General features: G+C 31.8%; 1 protein-coding gene across 1 annotated transcript; it reads left to right on the forward strand.

Annotated features, from left to right (window-relative positions):
- Window positions 1–2,912: 2,912 nt before the first annotated feature.
- Window positions 2,913–6,664, forward strand: LOC139839676 (amine oxidase [copper-containing] gamma 2-like). Its single transcript, XM_071829805.1, has 5 exons — window positions 2,913–4,346; window positions 4,802–4,915; window positions 5,490–5,936; window positions 6,017–6,114; window positions 6,233–6,664. The coding sequence occupies exons 1-5, from the start codon at window positions 3,033–3,035 to the stop codon at window positions 6,441–6,443; spliced, it is 2,184 nt and encodes a 727-aa protein (XP_071685906.1). The 5' UTR covers window positions 2,913–3,032; the 3' UTR covers window positions 6,444–6,664.
- Window positions 6,665–12,657: the final 5,993 nt, after the last annotated feature.

The raw sequence follows: 12,657 nt of genomic DNA on the forward strand, positions 1-12,657 counted from the left end.
ACAACATAACGAAAACTCTACACCCCGGTTTACTATTTACGCATTATATACAATAAAAATACACGGGTCTTACACAACGTTAAAAGGACGTAGTGACGTTCGGAGGGCCATAGATCCTAAACCGTAACTCGGATTAAGACGAGTCTCGAAAAATTATCTACTCGAACAGATCTAACTGAAAATCAACTTTACAGTAGCCCATATATTCTGATCAGACCCGAAAAACAGTAGGTTTAGTGTTCCGGTGGGTTCTTGGTGCTCGATGCTCATCACGGTTCTCATCCTTGATGCATATAGCTTCAAGTGTGCAACTCATTGATGTGTTTGCATCATCTTTACCAAGTTTTGACCATCATAACACAAGTGTAAGTCTAAGATAAGTAGCACAACTCAATTAAGTGTTGCAAGTAGTTTGATGAACCAAAGTTACATCAAGATCTTAGATCCGATACATACATGAACTCTAAAAGTAATTTTAAGTTACAAACTTGAAAGTAAACTAAATAATCAAGATCTTAAGTTGTAGAACATAGTTCTTAGTTAGATCTTGAAGATCCAAGACCCAAAAGTCTAGATCTAAAGTTACTAAGTTAAATCCTAAGTTATAAGACATGAATCTTTACTTTAATGAAACCATAAGTTATGAAACTTAGATTTTCATCTTGTAAAGTGTATGTAAGCTCATAAGCTCTTGTTTACAACAAAATAAGTAGACCATAAGCTATAGAAACTTAGATCTTTCATAAGTATATGAAGTTATAACTAGAAAGTTATACTTCCATGTTCTTGAACTTATAAAGTTAACTTTAGTTCAAGAAAAATGAGATTAAGGTTAACTAGTAACACTTGAACAAGCTTAACAAGAATCACAACTTTAAAACATGAACAAAAGGGAGAAATAAGTTAAATTTACAAGTGACAAGTTCATGGTTGTTCATACTTTAAAGATTCAAGCCAAGACTTTGATCTTTAAGAAAGTAAATCTTAAGTTTACAACATGAACACAAGTATGGTTTTTACAACTCATGAACTTTAAGCCTTGAAACAAAACTCTTCCCCATGTGAGCCAAGGCCGACGGCCAAAAGGATGTCCCAAAGAGGCAATGTCAAACTTCAACTTTCTAATATGGGGAGATGGTGAATGCTTGAAGTGGTATAAAAACAAAGTAGCATGGAAACAAGGTGTAAGGATACTTGTAACTAGATTCCTTCACTAATTAATCCTTGATTAAGTTTAATAAGCCATTAACAAAATGTTGGGCTCTTAATTAATCCATTAAGATAAGTAGGGTGGGCTTCTAAGTCCATTAACATGTATCCATTAATAAAAGCCCAAGTCTTTAGCATGTAACAATTAATTAAATAAATAAGCTCAAGTAATTAACTAGTAACCTTAGTTAATTAAAATGACTAATAATAATTAATCATGAATGTAAATAATATTCTAAAATATTATTCGTGGAAAGTACGTGTGTCACAAAGACGAGTCGGGCATGTAAAGTCAAGTACGGTAGCAAGTAAATGTATAAAAATACATTCATTAAACACAAGCATTAATAATAAATATTATTAATTAAACGTTGAAAAATCCAGGGTCGTTACAAGAGCGCTCCCAACGGTGGTGTCTCTACCTACGCCCAGGCCGCCGCCCAGCAAGAAGTCGATGGCACCAAACCGCCCAGCCCTTCGCCCAGACGACCGCCCAAACCTTCGCCTCTCTTCTCGTCCATTTTAATCAGATTGCTGGATGGATCTTGAGGTTTTTTTTGTTTTGTTTTTTTTTTTTTTATTTTTTTCCTGAAATGGAGGATGAAGGTAAATGGAGGATTGAAGCTTTGAAAAAAATGGAGGATGAAGCTGTTGAAAGAAGATGAAGATAAAGTTGTGATATTTTTACTTTTTTATTTTAAGTGTGGGTCCCACAAAATTTATGGTCAAGTATGATTCATACTCATTCACGGGAACATATTTATTTTATTTTATTATTTGTAATAATTAATAATTTTTAAGTTTAAAGAAATTATATTTGATTATGATATAAATAGTAAATAATAAATTATATTTAATAATAAAGTATTTTTAATATAATAAGTTTTATGTTTAATTTTAATTATTTGATTTTTTAAAAAAATAAAAAGTAATAAAAAAATATGGAAGAAAGGTGTAACTGTTGGGAGTGTTTAGTTCTGGATTTAGTCATGAGAAGGTAGTGCCGATGTGGCGTCTAGTCCTCGAGGACTAAGACGGAATCATTGGGAACACTCTTAGTAATTAAAGATCTGTTTAAATACAAGGGTTAAAGTCGAAAATAGGCTACAAACTTACACAAATGTACCGATGTCGTCCACAAACTCATTTCCGTCCTACTGTCGCCTACAAACTTTCAAAAAGTGTACCGATGTAAACAAAAACTTTTCAAAAAGTGTACCAATGTAAACAAAAATGACTTGCTACCGGCTAAAATGGTTAAAATCAACACGTGTCGTTCGTGGATTGGATCTTAATTCTTAAAAAAAATAAAAATATTATCAGGTCAAAATTAGTATGTAACAGGTCAAAACTATAAAATGTTGATATTAGCACATTTTTTGAAAGTTTGTAGGCGACAGTAGGACAGAAATTAGTTTATGAACGACATCGGTACACTTGTGTAAGTTTGTAGCATATTTTTGACTTTAACCCTAAATAAAATATTTATATCATCCGCAATAAAAACAAATTAATATTGTCACTACCACTAAACCAACTCCTACCCTTTCAAAAGTTATAAGTACTTAAATATCTTTTGTGAAAATTGGTATTAAACTATCCGAGTTGGTTTAAATAAAAATTTTAAAATTGACCCCAATAAAAACCAACAAATACTCCGTATTCCTGTATTTCTTTGTCAATAACAGAAAAGGCCATAATTTAAGGTTCAGTTAAAGACCAGAGTTTTTGTCACAACTACAAAGCAAACAAATGTGGATCATGTCTCATGTGAACCACATATATATCATTAAAAAACAAGTCTGCAGACAGAGATACTGAAGATGGAAGTATCATCTCATATCCAATTATTCATCATCGTCATCATCTCTACATCAATTTTCATATTATTTTCATGTACAAAATACCCACCCCAAAACCTCGATTGCACCACCAATACGCCACCAAGGTGCACCACCAATACTCACCGGAAAACAACCCTCAAATACAACTCAATTTACAACACCGACGTCCATAACTCCAACCATCATTTAATGGCTACTCCACTTCATCCACTTGACCCGTTGACCGTATCCGAAATCAATAAAATTCGATCCATTCTTCTAGCATACGAACCCTTTAGGTCGTCTATATCCATCAGCACTCTCTCTTTAGATGAACCCGAAAAAGATCAAGTACTTGCTTGGAAACCGGGTGACCCGCTTCCACCTAGAAGGGCATTTATCACATCGTTTTTACATGGACAAACTCATCTTCTCACGGTTGATGTGGGCTTGGGCCGTGTGATCGGTCATAACGTTAGTGTCGGGTCGGGTTACCCGATGTTAACCATTAATGACTTCGAAACGGCTTTACAAGTCGTGTATTCAGATTTGGAGTTTAATAAATCCATATTGGCTCGAGGGGTGCACTTTAACGATTTGACTTGTGTACCACCCTCATCGGGCTGGTTTGGGCTCGATGAGGAAGGAAAAAGAATCATTAAAGTCCAATGTTTTTCGAGCCAAGATACTCCTAATTTTTACATGAGACCAATTGAAGGGCTAGTAGTCACTGTCGATGTAGACAAGAAAAAAATAATAAAAATTACGGATAACGGTAGAGGAATTCCTATACCAAAAGCGATTAACACGGACTATCGGTACACAACCAATAGCCCGTTTCCGGATATGACCGCCCAAGTGAACCCGAACCCAATGTCCCTGGAACAACCCAAAGGACCTAGTTTTACGGTTGAGAACGGGCATATAGTGAAATGGGCCAATTGGGTATTTCACATAAAACACGATATAAGGGCTGGGATGATTATATCCCAGGCCATGATTCGGGCTGAAAATGGGGAGTACAGGAGTGTGATGTACAAGGGATTTGCGTCAGAGCTATTTGTACCGTATATGGACCCGGATGAGTCGTGGTACTTTAAGTCGTATATGGATGCGGGTGAGTTTGGGCTTGGTGCAACCGCAATGTCACTTTTGAAATTAAATGATTGCCCAAGGTACGCTCATTATATGGATGGGGTGTTTGCAGGGGTTGATGGTAAACCGTTTATTCTGCCCAATATGATATGCATATTCGAACGTTATGCAGGAGATATTGGTTGGAGACATTCTGAAATCCCGATCTTGGGTTTCGATGTAGGTAACAAATACATTTCTAACTGTTGAAATGATATATCTATTTTCATATGTTAATCACGTGACTCTTTAGGGATAAAAAACGATTGTTTGTGTCAGAAACCAACGACGTAACAAGTGAATATTATGGGACCTAACATATCAAAAGTTATTTTTCTGATCTGAAATTTCGAACAAACTAAAGGGATCGTCCGTGTAATTTGAGGCAAATATAGATGATTGATGTTTATTTTGTCAATATACATTGATGGAAGGAATTCTAACTTTTGTGATGATTTTAATTTAATATTTAATATACCCGATTTTTTATTTTTGACAAAAGAACTTCGTAATATTACGTGATACGTGTATTTCAATTTAAGATACGTGTTATAGTGAACCATATGCTATTGGTTTGAAGTTAGTAATATTGTATTCCATAATTTCCATTATTGACGAATTTAAGTAAAAAACAGATTAAAGAATCAAGGCCAAAGGTGACACTAGTAGCTCGAATGGCAGCATCCGTTGGAAACTATGATTATATTTTTGATTGGGAATTTCAAACCGACGGTTTGATCCGTGTAAAGGTATTTGTAGTTTAGTTACTTTTTATTTACAGTTTATTTGATTTGATTCATAATAATAATTTGTCATAAATTTAGATGTAACAAAGCTATTTTGACGTTAATTTGATTTGTTTCCTAGTTTAAATATGTTTTCTCTCTGTTGGTAATGCCGTTTATTTAGTTTCACTAGTGCTCGTTTTGAATACTTTTATATCAATTCGTTAATTTTCAAATTCGTTTACACTTATCAGTTTTTTTTTTCCGGATAAAAAACTATTTTGAAAAGTTGATTTTTAAATTTAGAAAATTTAAAGGGCTAAATGAATTTTAGAACTATAGTTATAGATAAATTCTAGTTAATCATAATTCACAACCATTATATTTTACAAAAGATTTTATATTCAAATTTTTCTAGTACCGTATCATGAGGTGGTGATCATTAAAAAAGGTCGAAAACGCTAATGGAAAAACTAATTAGATTATGTACATGTGAGTAAAATCACCCTCCTTTGCTAGACCGAAAGAAAAAACATTCTCTGTTTATCGTAAAGTACTATAAAAGTCTCTGTAACTGATTTTTGTCTTGTACCTACAGGTGGGACTGTCCGGAATGCTAATGGTGAAAGGGACTCCCTACGAAAACATACACGATATCTCCAACACCGGCGATATGACCGGGACACTAGTATCAGAGAACGTGATCGGTGTAGTTCACGACCATTTTATCTCTTTTCACCTCGATATGGACATCGATGGTGCAAACAATTCGTTTGCAGAGGTCAATTTGGTAAAAGAAGAGACTTTGGGACAATCTCCGCGCAAAAGCTTTTTAAAAGCTAAAAGGAAAGTGGCAAAGACCGAAGACGACGCAAGAATCAAACTGAAATTGTATGATCCATCAGAATTTCACGTTTTTAATCCTTCTCGAAGGTCAAGACTTGGTAATCCAACAGGGTATAAAATCGTGCCCAGTGGGACCGCGGCTAGCCTTCTTGATCATGATGATCCTCCGCAAATTCGAGCTGCTTTCACCAATAATCAGGTGTCAAATTAAAACTTATGATCATGTTGATTATAGTTAATTTGATCGATTATATATGTAACGTATATAATTTGTGACAGATTTGGGTGACTCCACAAAATAAAAGTGAAGTATGGGCTGGTGGTCTTTTGGTATCTCAAAGCAAAGGAGTAGATACACTCGGTGTATGGTCTTCAAGGTAATCAAAATGGGCCGGGCTGCTTAATTGCTAAAATGGGCTTGTACTTTACCGATCTTTTTGTTATGGTGTCTTAAAATTGCGTTTTCATGTTGTATTCTTTTTTACTGAATTATAGGAACCGTGATATTGAGAACAAGGACATTGTGTTATGGTACACATTGGGGTTTCATCACATACCATGCCAAGAGGATTTTCCGGTTATGCCAACAGTTTCGTCGAGTTTTGAGCTGAAACCGGTCAATTTCTTTGATCGAAATCCCATCCTAGGAGCCAAACCTACGTTTAGAAAGGATCTACCAATCTGTTCTGCTGCTAGCTCTTATTGACCCGCTTTATCAAATGCACTGCCATAACTTAACAAAAAGAAGGTTATACCAAAAAGAGAGAGTGATGAAACTTTTTCTTAATTTTTGTTTAGTGATATTCATATATGTAGAAGAACTTATCTTTATTCTTATTAATCGTAACTAATTCATAAAATTAATTAGTTAAATGTAAAATAACATAAAACTTAGATGAAATAACGACAAGGAGATGATAACCATTTCGCCACTTCAATGAAATATTTCTCAAACACGATTCGTCAGTTTTGTTGTAGTAATTGTGATACCATATAAATTTGAGATAACCTTGTAAAAAAATCAATGGTAGTCAAAGGGATCATGGGTCACAACAAAACATTCATGTACTTGGTTCTAGGGGTGTGCGTGGTACGGTTCCGGACCAAACTTGTTCGGTTCGGTTCAGTCCCGAATCCCAATTTGAAGCAAAAACATGGACCGAGGACCGGACCAAATATTATCGGTTCGGTACGGTACGGGTATTTTTAGTGTTTTTTTCAGTTTTGGTCTGGTTCGGTCCGGACTGAAGACCGAAATTCCGTAAAATTATTGTAATGACCCGGAAAATTTCGACTTATTTTTAACTTAAATCTATAAATGATTTCATAATTTAGGCACGATAAGCAAAGTCTGTTATCTTGAGTCTCAAAATTTTTGAACTATTTATATGAATTCAATTAACCTTCGAATGTTCCCGACGATTCACGAACTACTTTTGTAAATAGATATTTAATATATATATATATATATATATATATATATATATATATATATATATATATATATATATATATATATATATATATATATATATATATATATATATATATATATATATATATATATATATATATATATATTATAACTTGAGATACATTAATAAAATACTATACGATTTAATTGTTAATATCAATATTAATAATAATATCAGTATTATTAATAGTATTATCTTTAATAAATAAATATAGATATGAAATTTGATACGCGTAAATTGTTATATTAATATTATTATTATTAATGTCATTATTAATATTATTATTAATAATTATTATTATCATTGTTATTAATATTATTATTATTAATAATACTACTAATAATATTAATAATTACTAATAAATTAGTAATAATATATATATCAAATAAAAGATATATTTATTAGTAATAATATATTTGTTAATTGGTAATATTAATAAATCAGATAAAATCACGAATCAGGTATAAGTCACCATCTGATATATTTCTTTATTTTTTTTTCTTTTATGTCTACTTTTATTTATTTTATTTATTTCCCTGATCGAATTTCTTGTTTGGGAGGTGAATGTCGACACAATTAATAAAACAATACAATCTTGGGAGGTGAAATCGTACCAATCGACCTCTGTTCTTGGTTCATTTATTCAAAATCTCGATTTTGTATCGTGTTTCAAAATCTATGAATGCAGTCCTGTTAGAAATCATTTACTTAAACTATCTGCAAAGTTTCAATTTCCAATTCTTCATATCGAATCCTAATTTTGGAGTCAACGTTTAATTTTCAAAAGTCAACAATTTTGTTCATCAAGAAATTCGTATTTGCTTTAGTGTTTTTGTTGAAATTGAAGATTCAGAAAGTTTCTAAGAATGAATTAGGACCTATTTCATGTAGAAAGTTTCTTCTAAAACGATCTCAAATTCAAGTTTGATGTTTGAGTGTTCTTCATAAATTACTGTCACTGCTGCTGCTATATTTTTTTCCCTCGATTTCTGTTGATCAAGAACATACCCAATAAGTTTGTTCTGTGTAAATTACAAACTCTTAAATCATCTTTCACTGTTATTTAATTTGTCTGGTCGATGATTAATGAATAAGGAGAAGAAGATAACAGAAAAATAATACGGGTTAAATAGATTTAGTTCTGGGTTTAATCAGATAAAACGAGATAACAGAATAGTTAAGGGGTGTTTCGGGGTAGCGAGAGGTCACGAGTTCGAGCCCGGCTTGGAGCATTTTTTTTTTTAAAAAAGGCTTATAAGGTAGTTCTCATATATTATTATTATTATTATTATTATTATTATTATTATTATTATTATTATTATTATTATTATTATTATTATTATTATTATTATTATTATTATTATTATTATTTTTATTATTATTATTATTATTATTATTATTATTATTATTATTATTATTATTATTATTATTATTATTATTATTATTATTGTTATTATTAAGTATTAGTATTATTGTTAGTATTATTATTACTAAGTATTATCATTTAGTATTATTATTATTATTATTAACATATAACATTTTATTATTATCAAAACTATATTATTATTATTATTATTATTATTATTATTATTATTATTATTATTATTATTATTATTATTATTATTATTATTATTATCATCATCATTTTTACTAGTATTATTATTATTATTATTATTATTATTATTATTATTATTATTATTACTACTATTATTATTGTTATAATTATCATTATTATCAGTATTTTTATTATTAATATTACCATTACAAACAAATACAACTTTTGATTACCAATATTAATATTATTTTACTAAATAAATATTATGTATATAAAAACGTATTTATAAGTAATATTACATATAAGTATGTATCAACCGTATTAACAATTTCTATACGAATATTCATATATAGGTATTTTAATATATTACTAATCAAATATATATTAATATAACTATATAAATATTTATCATTTTAAATACATATACACAAATTAAATATATATAATATATAATATAAGTTATAATATGTGAAATTGTTCAATTACGATTACATGTTTTAATATATATAAAACTGATATAGGTTCTTGAATTCGAGGTCAACTCTGCACTTGTTCAGTGCCGTCATACGCATAATTACTACGAAATATCGTATCGTGAGTTTTCATAGCTCCCTTTTTAATTGCTTTTGCAATCTATATTGTTGGGCTGAGAATACATGCCATGTTTTATAACTGTTTTACAAAATAGACACAAGTACTAAACTTAATTCTACGTGGGTTAGAATCACAAATATTCCCCTAGCTTGGTAACGTAATCTATTGGTTTATGAACTGGTAGGCGGGAATCCTATTGATAGATCTATCGGGTTTGACAACCCCATCCGGGCTAGTCGCGCTAGCAGTCAACTGATGTTTAGTACTTCGAGGTTATTATCGCACTTGATTCGGCAATATATACATCAGGGGTATTCATCATTATTATTGTTAAGGTTTGTTACCGAGTGCCCATGGTTGTAGAATGTTTTTATTACACTGCGGTGTAAGGATATTTATGGAAACTGAAATCTTGTTGTCTATTACTATTACTGAAATATTGATTTATGATAAACCTATGAACTCACCAACCTTTTGGTTGACACTTTTTAGCATGTTTATTCTCAGGTATTAAAGAAATCTTTCGCTGTGCATTTGCTCACTTTAAAGATATACATGGAGTCGTTCATGGCATATTTAGGTCAGTACCTCACAATGAGACCAGAGATAACGTACCGCGTCAATGGCGATTTTGGCGGGTCGTTACAATTATGGACCAAGGACCGGACCGAAAAAGCTCGGTTTGGTTCGAAATCGATTCGGTCCGGTACGGTCTTCGGTTCTTCCCGTACTATGCACACCCCTACTTGTTTCCAGGACCGGACTTTGGGCGGGACTGAAGGTGCAACCGCACCTGGGCAACACAATTCAAAGGGCATAATAGTATTGGTCCAGTTTCATATATACTAGGTTCATGAAGATCAACATTTTAGCCCATGTAAATAATAAGTGGTTTCACAAAAACTAAAAAAAAAAAAGCCCATTATCATTGGAATAAAATTAAATACAGAGTAAAATTAATGCGTCGTATCATTGGGGCATCCAAACGTCCTCTACTCCTCTGTCTCCTCATCAATTCGGTTCCCAAATCCCAAATCAAGATAATCAATTTTTTTTATCTATTCTATACAATACCATAGATTATCTCCATGACTCCACCATGATTTTGTATATGTGTTTCCCCCCAATTTGTCATGGACATCACTTGAGATTATGGAGTATACAAAGAAGATGGATATTTTTCCAAATGTTTTACTTGCATACAAGATTTTGCTAACCGTCCCGGTCACTGTAGCATCTGCAGAACGAAGTTTTTCAAAATTGAAATTGTTGAAGAATTATTTACGAAGTACAATGAGTCAAGAACGGTTCAATATTATAAATTGATTGAAGTTTTACATCAAAAAATGCACGTATACATCATTTTAGGTGATTTGTAGTTCCGAACATGTGTATTTGAATTGTATTTGTTAAATAAAAATGCGGTGTGGGGATGAGTCGCCTAGCTTGACTAGGTTCCAAACCCCTAAATATTTGTGTCGTGCTATTAATATATCTTCGAGAGGTGCAGGTGCATATTTTTTTAGAACCGACCCTGCTTGTTTCAAGTAAAGTAACTTAACTATGCATAAAGGAATTTTATGATATTCATGTACTTGGTCATATACTTCTTCTATATGGAGAAATTTTAAGAACAATGTGATATAGGTTAAAAATGTGTAGCTGGGTGATAATAATTTAGCTGAATATTTTGATTTGTATAAAATCACTTTCACACGAGGAGTTTGACCATACACGACCTCGAGCGGCTTGTAAAGTAAGTTGTCGTCTCGAAATCAAAATTAGTTAGTTCACAAATTGATTCGAAAACTTAGGCCCAAAATAAAATCATTTTCGCAATAAAATATTTTGATTTAACACTATCTAGGTATTATGAATCCACTGGAATCAATCAAGAGAATACTCAATATGGGTGAGAATTTTGAATTTTTGAATGTAACACATATTATATTATTTTTTCTTTTGATCGAGACAACCAAATGATTATGAGCTCCGCCATGATGAATTACGTACATGTTTCAATCTGATACTTTATCTTGGTATATTTTACTTCTTTTGTTGTTTTTTATTTTTTGAATGTTTCTATCAAAGTTTGGTGTCCTTTTTAAAATGCTTTGAAATTTGAGGGTGCAGAATGTATGTTGCTGTTTTTTGATGCCCAAGTTGAGGTGTTGATCATTCAAGAGGGACCATTCTTACAAATTCTTAATTTAATTTATACGGAGTATAACCCAAATTAGGGTTTATGTGGCTATCTAGTGCATTCGTATCATTTTGAAGTGTGTGTTTCTATTGTGTGTTTACAACCGATTCATAGATCATTTGTTATGATCATGGGCGGACCCTCGTAGGGGTAGTGGGGGGCGTCCGCGTCCAGGGAATTCGCAATTTTTAGTCAAATTTTTTTGGTTTTCGATTTTGACCTCGGTGGAATTTTTTTTTTTGCCCCAAACCCTTGATATTTTGTCCCCAAACATTCATATTTTACGTCAAAACCTTCGTATTTTCTCCAAAAATCTTCAAATTTTGCTCAAAAACTCTATATTTTGCCCCAAAACTTCCATGTTTTGCCAAAAAAATTCCCTACATTTAAAAAAAAAAATTCGCCCCGGTGAAAAAAAAAATTATGAGTCCGTCACTGGTTATGATGTGTTCGTTCTATTTTTAGTGCTTGTAAGATTGCAAGAGATTGTATCTTGATCTCTTTGTGATTTCTGAAGTTTTATTAATATTATTTAAATATCTGTGATTGAGGTGTTATTCTGATGTTCGATATGTATTACTTTTCACGCCAGGGATGGATCTAGAGTAAGAGCACACGGTATCCATATTCGTTTCCACCGTCGGCTCAGTTTTCACTAACTGACGCCGACAACATGGACACCAGCCCAGCGTCTGTTTCTGTCGATCTCGCCTTCAGTTTTTCGCCATCTGCAACCAACGGTGTGAAACTTGATTTTAATTATTATTATTATTATTATTATATTTTCTTATTGGTTCACCTCATTTTTTCTCTCAGCTAGACTTTGAACCAAGAACACCGACCGACACCCCACTTTAATCAATTTCAAGGTGACACATCTAGTGCTACAACTGAACTACGTTTTGAGTTTTATAAGTTACTCGTATTAAAGTTCTACCTGTTAATTATTACTCGTACATTGTCATCCCTTTTATTATTATTATTATTATTATTATTATTATTATTATTATTATTATTATTATTATTATTATTATTATTATTATTATTATTATTATTATAATAAACTTAAAAGTATTAAAACTTACAAAAAAAT

The sequence above is a fragment of the Rutidosis leptorrhynchoides genome, chromosome 4 (assembly GCF_046630445.1).
Source record: "Rutidosis leptorrhynchoides isolate AG116_Rl617_1_P2 chromosome 4, CSIRO_AGI_Rlap_v1, whole genome shotgun sequence".
Lineage (NCBI taxonomy): Eukaryota > Viridiplantae > Streptophyta > Magnoliopsida > Asterales > Asteraceae > Rutidosis > Rutidosis leptorrhynchoides.

Excerpts from the sequence above, each read along its gene's own strand:
- LOC139839676 (XM_071829805.1), top strand. The coding sequence starts at position 3,033 with ATGGAAGTATCATCTCATATCCAATTATTCATCATCGTCATCATCTCT. Across the intron at positions 4,347-4,801 it reads TCCCGATCTTGGGTTTCGAT|ATTAAAGAATCAAGGCCAAA; the intron begins GTAGGTAACAAA and ends AGTAAAAAACAG. Across the intron at positions 6,115-6,232 it reads CTCGGTGTATGGTCTTCAAG|GAACCGTGATATTGAGAACA; the intron begins GTAATCAAAATG and ends ACTGAATTATAG.